The sequence below is a fragment of the Chiloscyllium plagiosum genome, unplaced genomic scaffold (assembly GCF_037043375.1).
Source record: "Chiloscyllium plagiosum isolate Xiang-an unplaced genomic scaffold, Cpla_swu_hap1 HiC_scaffold_6, whole genome shotgun sequence".
In the NCBI taxonomy this organism is placed as follows: domain Eukaryota; kingdom Metazoa; phylum Chordata; class Chondrichthyes; order Orectolobiformes; family Hemiscylliidae; genus Chiloscyllium; species Chiloscyllium plagiosum.
This window is the reverse complement of record NW_028270144.1, coordinates 122,609,737-122,624,697: the sequence shown is the minus strand read 5'-3', so window position 1 is coordinate 122,624,697 and position 14,961 is coordinate 122,609,737. Positions and strand designations below refer to the sequence as shown.

At 44.8% G+C, this 14,961-nt stretch overlaps 1 protein-coding gene across 1 annotated transcript in view; it reads right to left on the bottom strand.

The window, feature by feature from the left end:
- clns1a (chloride channel, nucleotide-sensitive, 1A) overlaps nucleotides 1-11,707 on the bottom strand; it is a 44,162-nt gene extending 32,455 nt beyond the window's left edge. The window contains exon 1 of the mRNA XM_043692423.2: nucleotides 11,485-11,707. Coding sequence (XP_043548358.2) covers nucleotides 11,485-11,603 — 119 coding nt within the window. The 5' untranslated portion in view covers nucleotides 11,604-11,707. The remainder of the gene's footprint in view (nucleotides 1-11,484) is intronic.
- Between the last annotated feature and the right edge of the window lie 3,254 nt (nucleotides 11,708-14,961).

Here is a 14,961-nt window from a genome sequence, read left to right as displayed (position 1 = left end):
GTGTCACATAAATGCAAGTCCGTTTTATTAGTGATGCTCATTCTGTAACATGCAAAGTATCACACACCATTCGAGAAATGGCGTATGAGACTTTGCATTACGGGCACGGAGAAGGGCCTACTCAAACCGCAACTAATGTCCCTAAAACCCCAGCATAAAAGACCAGTTTTAGCACTGCTGAGACAGAATTATTCTTTTGCTAAGGTAGTGAAGCAGAACACCTATCCTAAACCGGTCAATACTCATTGCACTGGGTCTTATTCCAAGTCATTCTTTTTCAGTCCCTGAAACTGTGGATGCTCCTATAAAACTCTAAGCTGCAATCTTAAAAACCCAAAATGGACAGGGTACATCTCTCGATTTACTCAGCCTTCTCCCCCCACTTTTCAATCCTGTTGGGTGACCTTCAGGATAGTGGGCTAGCTGCTTTAATGATAATGATCCTTTTACAACAGCTCTTGGCAGTGCTCATGTTTTGTTATGAATATTGGCATTGCAAGGACTTCATTTTCATTCAGTCAAATGGTAAGATCGATTCTGAGCCATTGATGCTCAGTTGCAGACAGAATGTCTCCAGCAGCAATGCAAAACCTTCAATCCCTATAGTGGTCCAAAGTATTTCTAGTAGAGGCATAAAAAGCTGAGAAAGGTCACGGAAGCATTTTATCACAATGCCTTCAAAGCAGGATGAAGGGCTTATGCCCGAAACGTTGATTCTCCTGTTCCTTGGATGCTGCCTGACCTGCTGCGCTTTTCCAGCAACACATTTTCAGCTCTGATCTCCAGCATCTGCAGCCCTCACTTTATCTCAAGGATTACAGTTACACCCTTAGACTGGAGAAACTAGATCTGCTCACATTAAAAACTTGGAGGTTAAGAGGAGATTTGATAATAGTATTTAAAACCATATAGGATTTAAATTAGATTGGATAGACTCAATAGAATCCCTACAGTGCAGAAGTAGGTCATTTGGTACATGGATTCTGTACTGACACTCTGAAGAGCATCCCACCCAAATTCAGTGTCCTACCGTATTCCCATATTTACCATTATCCACCCAGCTGACACATTCCTGAACATTACGGATAATATAGCATGACCAGTTCTTTGGACTGTGGGAGGAAACTGCTGCAACCAGCATAAACTACACAGACAGGAGGAGAACGTGCAAACTCCACACAGTTAGCAGAATTGAATAAAGCAAACTGTTGCCACCAACTTAATAACTATAGGGCTCAGCTCACTATTAAATAGCATAAGAACCAGAAATGACAAGAGGAAAGTATTTCATGTGAGGAACGGTTAGGGTTTGGAATGTAGTGCCGAAACAGGTAATGGATATGACAGACTTCAAATACATTGAATAAATACCTGAAGGAGCAAAAATACCAGGGACGTGTGGGAAAACAGTGACACTAGCTCGATTGCTCTCCAAAAGTGCTGGCACAGTCATGATGAACTGTCAGGCCTCGTTCTGCGCTGCATTGTTCTGAGATTAAACAACAACATGATTTTGTCCAGAATTACCAATGGAATAGTACAGTCAGGTAGTGGACAGCCGTGGCCAGATAGGTTCACCATTATCCTTTGTGTAGCATGAGACCGTAAGAAATAGGAATAGGAGGGCCAGTCAGCCCCTCAAGCCTGCTTCACCATTCATTAAGATCTAAGAGACTTTGCTATGGATGCACTGACTAAACTGCCTTGATTGCAGATGAGGTATCAACTGGACTAAATGAGAAAGGAAAGTTTAGTCTGGATTCCTGAAAACTGCTATCCAGTTTGCCATAAAGTGTAAATTTATTTTGATAAAAAATACCTTGCAATTCCAATTGCAAAGAAAAATGAACATATAACTGGGAGCACAGTCTACTGAGAGAGTGCTGCACTGTCAGAGGTACTACCTTCCTCATAAGATACCAGAGTGATGCTCTATCTGACCCCTCAAACTGTTTTGAAGAGCACAGAAGTACACCCCAGCGTCCTGGCCAATTTATTCCTCAGCCAATATCATTTAAAACTAATTACCTGCGCGACAATTATTATTTCAACATAAACTAGATGCTGCATTTCCTACAGACTTTACCAAAGTAACCACACTTCAAAAATACTTCATTCGCTATTAGGTCCTTTCAGGATGACTGGAGGTTGTGAAAGGCACTAAAGAAATGTAGGATTTTCTTCTATTTTGGCATAAAGTTCCCAGATCACAGTCATTTTCTCCAAACACTTTAGAAGACCTGTCTGTACAGTATGATCCATAATGGCATTCTGATTGCTGTTGTGTACACTCAGAACAATCTTAAATTCCCAATGGAGAACTACCTAGATGACAAAAAAAACTCTTAATTAAACACTGACGTGAAGAAACTAGAGGCAGTCATTTGGAAGAATTGGGGTTCTTAGGCAGTCTGGAGATCAAGTCACAGAATGACTATCTTATACCATACACACATTTTATAATTCATGGTTGAAGCTGGTTGCTATTAAGGCACAAAGGTAGACTGCTCACCTCAATGGCATTTAATGTCACTTGTTATTCTGTATTTACTTGGGGACACACGGGTCATTACAAGTTGGTGAAGAGGTAAAGGTATTTTTGGCAATGTTGTCCTTTACAGGCTTTGACGTTCAATAATGCTGACAGCCAAATTGGCAAATAACACACTCATTGCTTTTGTATAATTCCTTGCTATTCGACACCAAATTAGGCATAGTCAGCACAATGGGAACTAGCACAACCACTGACCTGATTTAGGAATATAACAGGGAGTATACACATGCTTACACATAACCTGTGTCTGATGTTGGCAATGGTTGCCTTGAAAAAAATTTTTTTTCATTCTTTAGTGTGAATATCTTTCACTTCAATGAAGAGGAAAAAATACACGAAGGTAAAAAGAACAGCTTTCAAATAGCAACTGTCAATTTAAACGCAAAGCTGACACTCGCGTGTCACTAACTGTGTGCAACAAAAGAATTCCTACACAGACCAGGATGAAAGGCAAAGTTGTTGCTATGGTGTAGGTCGGGTATTGAGATGTGGGGAAACAAAAATACAAACCACCAAATGTCAATTATATTCACCAAACGTGACTGAATTAAATCAAGTGGAACATGGCCCGTTAACAGATACCAGTCGGAAGATGAGAGAACAGTTGGGGTTACTGGATAAGGTACAGGATGTCAGACATACCTCCCTAAAGTGACAGTTGGGGGGGATATCAACACACACTCACTCATGAAGCACAAAGTCTTGAACTCCAACAGATGATGGCACGGATGAGCTGAAGGACTTTCCTTGGTGATGTAAGCCTCGATCTACACTGGCCACAAATGGAGCCCCAAAACCAATGCCACCAAACAGATGGAAACCCGGGTCATGGATACACAAAATTGGAGTGAAATGGCACAACGTGGGATTGTGTGTGATTAAGGTAAGGATGAGATATGGTGAAATTGCTTGTTAATTCACACTGCTTGGGTCTATACAACAGAGGAGGGGGAAATGCTGCAGTCTACTCAAATTTGGAGAGAAAATTGGGCAGGAAGAGAGGTATTGCAGACTGTAGGAAACTCATGCAGATTGCACTGTGTCCTCGAACAACATTAGCATTCAAAGGAGGATCTTTACTGGACTTCCATCAGCTGAGAGATGCATGAGCCTCTGAACAGCAAAATGTGAACCCTGTCTCCAGGCCAAACAAGAATCCATTTACCCTTTTACACAAGAGCTATTGTAAACTGTACAGTCTGGACAGACTCCAAAAACAGGGCAGCATCCCATTCCCTGGTGTTAGTGTGAAAATTGGTCCAAAGACAATTGCCTAGGGCAAGAAGCTGCACTGTTATGCATGCATTACATATGCTAGGAGCTGGGATATAGCAGAACAGAGACAAGCTATTCACATAGAAACTCCCAATCGGATGAGCCTGATCAAGCAGCAATCTGCTACCCCCACACAAACTGTGCAGAGTCAAGTGCCTGATCCATTAAGCGAAGAAACAGAGGATGAAAATGTATAGGTAACAGCTGCGCACAGGGTCTGAATATCAAGTGCAAATTTTCAATTGAAGTGTTGCCTGCCAAACAGGGATAACTGAAGGGTTACACGCGAAATGTTGACTTCTCCACCTCACTACTCTACTTGGCTTGCTGGTCCTATCTACGCTGGGTTCCAGCATCTGCAGTTTTTTTTGTCTCTAAACACGGATAATTGAAGCGGCCGACAGACGGGAACACACACAGATTTTAAAGCCCCTCTTGTTTTTAAAGAGAATCTTTGATTTAAATGGTAATTTGCATTTAAATTCTAAGCCAATAAGAAAGCAAGGTTCACCAGAATATCACAGAGGCTAACAGGATTAAATGACAAGGACAGGTTGTAAACAAATTACTTGTGTGTTCTGGAGTATAGAAAGGAGTGACCTCATGTTTGATGCATACCATTTCGCTAAGTGAGGGAATCTAGAACAAGGGGGGCATAATGTTAAAATTACAACTTGGCCATTCAAAGTAGTGTCAGGAAGCACTTCTTTACAAAGAGGAGTGGAAATTTGGAACTGTCTGCCCTGAAAAATTGCTGAATCCAGGGGTCAATTGAAAATTTCAAAACTGAGACTACTTTGATCAGGCAATGTAGTTAAGATTAAGTACAGCCATTTGTCAGGTTGACCACGACTTCCTCCTGTTCTCAAATTAAAGCTGGTCAGAACAGAACTTCGCCATATAACAGGCCAAGGAGTTGAGAGACTCAAAACTGAAGCACCATGTCAGTACTGTAGGAAGGCAACAACTTCCTACAAACATCTTAATCTTTGTATAATCTGGAAACAAAAACTGAATAATGTACTGCACAAGGCACCTCTGACAACCACTCCAATACCACCACCTCTCTTCTTGCTGCAACCAACTCGACTCACTCCATTACTCTCCTGGCTGCACGGTGGCTAGCACTGCTGCCTCACAACGCCAGGGACCCGGGATCAATTCCTGCCTTAGACGACTGTCTGTGTGGAGTTTGCACATTCTCCCGTGTCTCTTTAGGTTTCCTCCCATAATCCAAAGATGCGCAGTTTAAGTGAATTGCCAATGCTAAATTGCGGATAGTGTTCAGGGATGTGTAAGTTAGGTGCATTAGTTAGAGATAAATGTAGAGTTAATAGGTTCGGGGAATGAGTCTGGATGGGTTACTCTTTAGAGGGTTAGCGTGGACTTGTTGGGCCAAGGAGACTGTTTCCACACTGTAGGAATTCTATCTTTTTCTATTCTCTATCCTACTTTGAATGAGCCACTCTAAACCCACCTATTACCCCTGCTTTTTATGCCCTCTTAAGTAATTTCCTTGATTACTCTTGGTGCCCCATTTTAACACCCTTTCCCAGAGGTCCAAGTTGGAATCCTTTTGCTCCCTTTGTGAAGAACAAGCGGATGGCCAGAGCGAGGGTATAGTGGAAGAAACTTGTGCCCGGAGTCGGAGTAGTTACGGGAGGTCCATAATGAATATACTATTTCAGTATTCACTGAGAGGGACCTTGTCATTTGTGAAGACAGTATGAAATAGACGGGTATGCTAGAACAGGTTGACGTTAAGAAGATAAGGCCAAATGGTATATACCTCCGGTTATTAAAGGAAGCAAGGGCAGAGATTGCTATGCCTTTGGCGTTGATCTTTGTGTCCTCACTGTCCACTGCAGTAGTCCCAGATGATTGGAGGGTGGCAAATGTTATTCCCTTGTTCAAGAAAGGGAATAGGGATAATCCTGGGAATTACAGACCAGTCAGTCTTACATTTGTGGTGGACAAATTATTGGAGAGGATTCTGAGAAACAGGATTTATGATTACTTGGAAAACCATAGTTTTATTAGAGATAGTCAGCATGGCTTTGAGGGGCAGGTCATGCCTCACAAACCTTATTGAGTTCTTTGAGATGTGACAAAACACACTGAAGGTAGAGCAGTGGATTTGGTGTACATGGATTTTAGCAAGGCATTTGATAAGGTTTCCCATGGTAGGCTCATTCAGAAAATAAGGATACATGGGAGAAGGGGAAACCTGTCTGTCTGGATACAGAATTGGCTGGCCCAGAGAAGACAAAGGGTGGCAGTAGATGCAAAGTATTCAGCCTGGAGCTCAGTGGCAGAGGGAACTTGGGGTCCATATCCTTAGATCTCTAAAAGTTGCCACCCAAGTTGATAGGTGTGTTGGCTTTCATTAGCAGGGGGATTGAGTTTAAGAGCTGTGAGGTTATGCTGCAGCTCTATAGAGCGCTGATGAGACCACATTTGGAATATTGTGTTCAGTTCTGGTCGCCTCATTATGAGGACGATATGGAAGCTCTAGAGATGGTAGGAAAGGAGATTTACCAGTATGCTACCTGGACTGGAGGGCATGTCTTATGAAGAAAGGTTATGGAAGCTAAGGCTTTTCTCATTGGAGCAAGGAAGGGTGAAAGGCGACTTGAGAGGGGCGCGCAAGAGGACGAGAGGGGCGCGCAAGAGGACGAGAGGGGCGCGCAAGAGGACGAGAGGGGCGCGCAAGAGGACGAGAGGGGCGCGCAAGAGGACGAGAGGGGCGCGCAAGAGGACGAGAGGGGCGCGCAAGAGGACGAGAGGGGCGCGCAAGAGGACGAGAGGGGCGCGCAAGAGGACGAGAGGGGCGCGCAAGAGGACGAGAGGGGCGCGCAAGAGGACGAGAGGGGCGCGCAAGAGGACGAGAGGGGCGCGCAAGAGGACGAGAGGGGCGCGCAAGATGACGAGAGGGGCGCGCAAGATGACGAGAGGGGCGCGCAAGATGACGAGAGGGGCGCGCAAGATGACGAGAGGGGCGCGCAAGATGACGAGAGGGGCGCGCAAGATGACGAGAGGGGCGCGCAAGATGACGAGAGGGGCGCGCAAGATGACGAGAGGCGTACATGATGAGAGGCATAGATAGTGAATAGTCAGACACCTTTTTCCCAGAACAAAAATGGCTATCACAAGGGGGGATAATTTTAAGGTGTTTGGAGGAAAGTTTAGGGGAGTTGTCAGAGGTTGGTTCTTTACAGAGTGGTGAGTGTGTGCAATACACTACAGTGCTGGTAATAGAGACTCAGATACATTGATTAGATTCCCTACAGTGTGGAAACAGGCCCTTCGGCCCAAAAAGTCCACACCGACCCGCCAAAGAGCAACCCACCCAGACCCATTCCCTGACATTCACCCCTGACTAATGCACCTAACACTACGGGCAATTTAGCATGGCCAATTCACCTAACCTGCACATCTTTGGACTGTTGGAGAAAACCGGGAGGAAACCCACGCAGACATTTAAATGACTCTTGGACAGGCACATGGATGATAGTAAAATGAAGGGTATGTACATTAGTTGGGTCTTAGAGTAGGATAAAAAGTCAGCACAATATCAAGGGCCAAAGAGCCTGTACTGTTCTATGCTCCAATGCAATAGCAAAATTATCAAAGTCACAAATGACATCCTGTGAGACTATGACAAAGGTAAACCTTTCCTACTCATCCAAACTGCAGTTCTTGACCATAACCCATCTCCTCTACTGTCTCTCTGGGTGGGACTTTTCTTACCAGGGTCAAGTCCTATCTACCAAATTAAGCCAGCAAATCACTTGTTGCGCTCATTTCCCTTCCTGCTCCCACATCTTTACGCTGTGGAATCCCCAAGAATTACCTTTAACCCCCACCCCAATTTTCTATACGTTAACCCTCACAGACATTGCCCAAAGGCGCAATGTTTTGAATTCTGCATGTAAACTGGCAACATCCCACTCATCATACACCTCCTGGACTGTTAACATTTTTGGACTATTTACCTGACATAGAGATGTACAGCATGGAAACAGACTCTTCGGTCCAACCGGTCCATGCCAACCAGATATCCCAACCCAATCTAGTCCCATCTGCCAGCACCCGGCCCATATCCCTCCAAACCCTTCCTATTCATTTACCCATCCAAATGCCTCTTAAATGTTGCAATTGGACCAGCCTCCACCACTTCCTCTGGTAGCTCATTCCATACACGTACCACCCTCTGCGTGAAAAGGTTGCCCCTTAGATCTCTTTTATATCTTTCCCCTCTCACCCTAAACCTATGCCTTCTAGTTTTGGACTCCCCGACCCCAGGGAAAAGACTTTGCCTATTTATCCTATCCATGCCCCTCAGCCTCCGATGCTCCAGGGAAAACAGCCCCAGCCTGTTCAGCCTCTCCCTGTAGCTCAGATCCTCCAGCCCTAGCAACATCCTTGTAAATCTTTTCTGAACCCTTTCAAGTTTCACAACATCTTTGATAGGAAGGAGACCAGAATTGCACGCAATATTCCAACAGTGGCCTAACCAATGTCCTGTACAGCCGCAACATGACCTCCCAACTCCTGTACTCAATACTCTGACCAATAAAGGAAAGCATACCAAACGCTTTCTTCACTATCCTATCTACCTGCGACTCCACTTTCAAGGAGCTATGAACCTGCACTTCAAGGTCTGTTTGTTTAGCAACACTCCCTAGGACCTTACCATTATGTGTATAAGTCCTGCTAAGATTTACTTTCCCAAAATGCAGCACCTCGCATTTATCTGAATTAAACTCCAACTGCCACTTCTCAGCCCATTGGCCCATCTGGTCCAGATCCTGTTGTAATCGGAGGAACCCTCTTCGCTGTCCACTACACCTTCAATTTTGGTGTCATCTGCAAACTTACTAACTGTACTTCTTATGCACGCATCCTAATCATTTATGTAAATGACAAAAAGTAGAGGGCCCTTGTTGTTTTTGTCCCCCACTCCAAATGCTATTCCTTAGCTACTGCTCCCATTCCTCCCTCTCTTGGCAAAGGTCAGATATTGAACCAGTCTGTTTCCAATCCTGGTCTCTAAAGGTGAACTTCCAACTTCAAATTTGTGCTGTTTGTAATGACAAGCTCCTTCCATCTTTGCACCATTACCTGAATTCATCCCTGCCTCAGATCATCTACTGCTGAAACTCTAATCTGTGCCAAGTTACCCAAATACTCAACTTTTCCAATACATTCCCGTTGGACAACTACATTCTAACTTCCGTAAATAAGGTCAGTCGAAACTCTGCTACTCATGTGAAAACTCATAGCAAATGCCCTTCACCTATCATCCACACTCATTGGTTTCCATTGGTGCCCAGTTAAACAAGATATTCACTTTAGTCCCTCCATGCATTTGTCTCTCCCCATCTCGAATCTCCAGCCTCAAAACCCACTGAGATTTCTGCATGCCTAATTATAAGTACTGCACCACTGACAGCTGTGCCTGCAGTCCATTACACCCCAAGCTCTGGAATTCTCTCCCTACAAATCTTCAATGCACTTCTTAAAAGCTCGGTCTCAGTTATTGGAACCCGACCCAATTTCTTCAAATTTTTGATAATGTTCCTGTGAAGTACTTCCCCACCCCGACCCTTTTCCTGTCTTCCTTGGCATTTCTTCGTAGGTTTCTTCACATTTCTTCCTTGGGATTAAGGATGACTTACTTCTTTGATGTTGTGGGTCCTGAAGTAACTAAACAGTCCAATGTTGGATCTGCACATTCTGTAACAGAATGAAGCAAGTGCAGGAGTAAAGTGGTGGGATGCTCAAATTTTTGCACCCTCCTTCTGCTGTTTGCATTTGGCCTCCAACTGGAAGACTTTAAAATGACTGGACATTTGTAAGTTTTTCTTCTCCAGACCTTGGACAAAGAATTCCTGGTGAGTCAGTATAGATATTGCTTTGAGAATGTCCTTGAAGCATTTCCTCTGTCCTTCTGGTAACAGCTTGATGTGACAAAGCTTTGGAGTAGACAGTAGAAAGCTTGGAAGTTTGTGTCTCCTCTGTCCTTTTTCAACTGTCCCTACTTGCACCCTCTTCTATCTCTCCCTGTTTTCTTTCCACTCTCAAATTTCCTTCTCCTTACTCCCGCTTATTGTATGCAATTCTGGTCTCCTTCCTTTTGGAAGGATGTTGTGAAGCTTGGAAGAGTTCAGAGAAGATTTACAAGGATGTTGCCAGGGTTGGAGCTACAGGGAGAGGCTGAAGAGACTGGGGCTGTTTTCCCTGGGCACAGGAGGCTGAGGGATGACTAGAGGTTTATAAAATCATGAGGGGCATGGATAGGATAAATAGACAAGGTCTTTTCCCTGGGGTGAGAGAGACCAGAACTGGACGGCATTGGTTTAGGGTGAGAGTGGAAAGATTTAAAAGGGACCTAAGGGACAATGTTTTCACACAAAGGTTGGTGCATGTATGGAATGAGCTGCCAGAGGAAGTGATGAAGGCTGGTACAATTACAACATTTAAAAGGCATCTGAATGCTTATATGAATAGGTGGTGTTTAAAGGATTATGGGCCAAATGCTGGCAAATGGGACTAGATTAATTTAGGATATCTGATTGGCATGGATGAGTTGGACCCAAGGGTCAATTTCCATACTGTACATCTCTATGACCTTCCATACTCACTCAACACCATCGCTTCCCCCTCAGTTCACTCAAAACCTTTTACAATCAATTCAATCCATGTTTCCCTCCATCACCCTTTATTCTCCGCCTTCCCTCCAGTCTTTGTCCCCAAACCCCTTTCCACTATTCTTCTGCAGTCCTCACTATCTCCCTTCAACACCGAATTTAAAATCTGTCCTGGCTTTTTCTGCCCCCTTCATCACTTTTCTCTTATTCTCCCACACCCTCCCTTCCCCTCACCCCACCTCCTACAACATTTCACTCAATTTACATCCACACCCCTTCCCACAATCCAACTTCCCTCCCTCCTTTCTCAACTTTTTCCTATCCTCACACCCTTCCCCTCTCCTCACACCTCCACTGCCCTCCCCTCCTGCTCACACCCACCCCCTCCATCCTTACCACTGTTCCACTCCCCCTCAATCTTTCCCCTCTCCACGCCCCACTTCCAGCTCACTCCCTTCACCACAACCCCACTCTCTTGACACTCGCACCCTTTCCCAGGTGAATTGGCCATGCTAAATTGCCCAGTGTTCAGGAATAAATTAGGCACATTCATCCAGGGTAAATGTAGAGAAATAGGGTAAGAATACTCTTCAGAGATTTGGTGTGGACTTGCTGGGCCAAGTGGCCTGTTTCGACACTGTAGGGATTCTATAATTCCCCTCCCTACAACTTATCACATTCTTCCCCATACCCTCAACCTCCCTCCCCTTCCCACAACCCAACTCTCCTCTCCCTGCCCCTACACTTTCTCCTCCCCACACCGCCCCCCTCCCCTTCCACCTCTCGCCCCCCCTCCCCTTCCACCTCTCGCCTCCCCTCCCCCCACCCCCACTCGCCTCCCCTCCCCCCACCCGCCTCCCCTCACACCCCACCCCCCCCACCCCCACTCGCCTCCCCTCCCCCCACCCCCACCCCCACTCGCCTCCCCTCACACCCCACCCCCACTCGCCTCCCCTCACACCCCACCCCACAGGATTTCGAGTGGCCGGCTCCCTCTCTCACCTCTCGGCGATGTACAAGGTGCCTGTGCCCAGGCCCTTGCCGTCAAGCACCGCTGCAATCTCGGGCTGTTGGAGCCGGACTCCCTCGGCCGGGGGCGGGAAACACCTGAGGAAAACCATTGGGGCCAGCAGGCGGCGGAGACCCTGCGGCTGCGGGGTCCCACTACTCGGACTCTGCCTCTGCCGCTCACCCTGAACTCTCCATGCGGCTCCCGCTCACTCAGGCCCAGGCCAGCCACCGGATACCGTCACCAAGCAACCGGCACCCGCTTCCGGTAGCTCACAGCGCCTCCTGCTGCCTGGAGGGATTATTACAACACAACACCATTGGTACGGTGACGTGTTACAGCGCCTCTCGCGGCCTGGAGGGATCATTGCAACGCATCACTACTGCAGCAATGATCTGTTACAGCGCCGCCTGTGCAATGGAGGAATCATTACAACATATCACGAATGGTGTAGTGACTGTCAAACAGCACCCCCTGTGGCATGGAGGGATCATTAAAACATATCCCCATTAGTGCAGTGACAATGATACAGCGCCTCCCACTCCCTGAAGGGATCATTATGGCACATCTCAAATCAATGCAGAACATTCTGGAGAAAGTCATCTATAGAAAGAGAAACAGAACAACTTAAGAAATAGGAGCAGTAGGCATCTGGCCCTTTGAGCATGCTCCACCATTCAATAAGATCATGGCCGATCTTTTTGTGGACTCAGCTCCACCATAACCCGTAATTCCTTTAGCCTTTAGAAATCTATCTAACTTTGCCTTAAAAAATTCAACAAGGTAGTCTCAAATTCTTTACTGGGCAAGGAATTCCACTGATTCAAAATCCTTTGGGTGAAGAAGTTTCTTCTCAACTCATTCCTAAATCTGCTCCCCTTTGAGGCTCTGCTCCCTCGTTCTAGTTTCACTGCCAGTGGAAACAATTTCCCTTGTTTCTATCTTATCTATGTTCTTCATCATTTTATATCTTTCTATAAGATTCCCCCCCCCCCATTCTTCAAAATTCAAATAAGTATAGTCTTGGTCTACTCAGCCTCTCCTTATAAGCCAACCCTCCAAATCAACCTAGTGAACCTCCTCTTCACCCCCTCCAGAACCAGTACATCCTTTCCCAAGTAAGGAGACCAAACGTGTGCACAATACTCCAGGTGTGGCCTCACCAACACCCTAGAAAGCTGCAGCTCCCTCCCTGTTTTAAAATTCCATTCTTCTAGCAATGAAGGACAATACTCCATTGCCTTCTTAATTATCTCCTGCACCTGCAAACAAACTTCCTGTGATTCATGCACAAGGACACCCAGGTCCCTTTGCACAGCAGCATGTTACAATTTTTCACCATTTAAAAAATCATCCATTTTGGTGTTATTCCTACCAAAATAGATAACTTCACATTTACCAACATTGTACTCCATCTACCAGACCCTTGCCCACTCACTTCACCTATCTATATTACTCCACAGACTTTCAGTGTCCTCTGCCCACTTTGTTCTATCATTTATGTCAGTGTCATCTGCAAACTTTGACACTCTACCCTTGGTCCCCAACTCTAAATTATCTATGTAAATTGTAAACAATTGAGGACCCAACACTGATCCCTGAGGCACACCTCCAGCCATTGACTGCCAACCAAAACATAATGTTTTGAGTCCAATATGATTTTATTTTTGTCGTGAATGTGGCTGGAAAATGATGGTTTTTATTGTCATTGAAGAGTGAGTTGATGATATGGTGTGGATTTTCTGAACACAACGGAATAGAATAATAATTTATTATCATTTGTACTATTACGAAATAAAGATACAGTGAAAAATGTTTAAGTCACTATACTCGTTCAGTGAAGCTATATGGGTGAACCTGAGAAATAAAAAGGGGATGATCATGCTGATGGGATTGTACTATAGGACCCCCAATAGTTATAGGGTCATACAGCAGGGAAACAGACCCTATTGTTTTTTTTCCTCTCTGGATTCCCATCCACTCACTCCATTTCCTTTTCATCCCCCACCAACAGCATAAAGTCACCTTTGCTTGCTGCTTCTTGTTCAGAAGAACAGTCGCAGTACTCAAAGTGTTAACGCTGTTTTCTCTCTACAGATGCTGAAAGATCTGAATTTCTCCAACAATCTCTGATTTTGTTTGTTTCAGATTTCCTGCACCTGATGTTCTTCATTTTATATTTTTCATGGAATGCTTCCAATTGCTTTGTGCTGGTAGATTCTTCAAGTCTTGCACCGACAGAGAAATGATGAAAGAGCCACTGTCTTTGATCTTTGTTCTGAGATTAAGCGACCACATATATTTTCGTATTTAGACTATAAACTGGAATGGAAATTGAACACAGCTATTCAGCTAAAACATCAAGGGAGTTTTGCAATTTGAAAATCAAGTAGTGCACATTTTTAGTTGTAAAAAAGCTATGTTGCTTTTAGAACAGTGAGGTTGTTACACAACTGCAGTAGGAAGATTTGAGTTAAGGGAAAACTGCCTGATGATTGCCCTTGGATTGGTCCAGTTACAGGTGACGACAGATCTGTGAGCGCAATGCAATCAGAAACATCCAGACCGAGCACACAGACACATCTGCCTTTACATTCTGTCTGTATGAGTGAAAAGACAGAAACAACCAGGGACTTAAAACAGAACAATTCCAATACAAGAAATAGCTAGGTCTACCGATCAGGTATTAAATCCAAGATATTCACCAAAGATCGTCAGACAACACCTTCCAAACTCAAGACCACTTCCATCCAGAAAGACATGGGCAGCAGATACATAGGAACACCTTCAAGTTGCCCTCCAAACCATTCACTATCCTGACTTGGAAATATATCGCCATTCCTTACTGTTGTTGGGTCAAAATCCTGGAATTCCCTTTCTAATTGCATTATGGGTCAACCCACAACAGATGGACTGCAACAGTTCAAGAGGCAGCTCACCACCACCTCCTCAAGGACAACTAGGGACAGGCAATAAAATGCTGGCCAGCCAGCGACAGCTATATCCCGCAAATGAATAAATACATTTTTAAAAATGACCATGACTTTGCATACAACTGTCTGTCATTATTGCTAAAATCAAAAGAACCATGAGAGATAACTTAACCCACCTTTCTAGAATGGACTTAGTCTGTCCTTTCTGCAAGTTCTCAGGAAGGCATATGGAATGCTGACATTTATGGCAAGGAGATTGAAATATAATATTGTAAGTTTTACTGTACCTATACAGGGAGTTTGTGGGACAACATGTGTGCAGTTTTTTCTTCCTATTTGAAAGAAAAATATAAGCGCTTTTCTTTTACAGTTCGCAGAAGGTTCACTTGACTCATTCCTGTAATGAAGGGCTTGTGTTATGAAGAAAGGTCGAACACGTTGGGCCTACACCCAATGGAGTTTAGAAGAATGAGTGGTGATCTTATTGAACAATACAGGGTACTTGATAGGATTGATGCTGGGAGCATCTTTGATCTT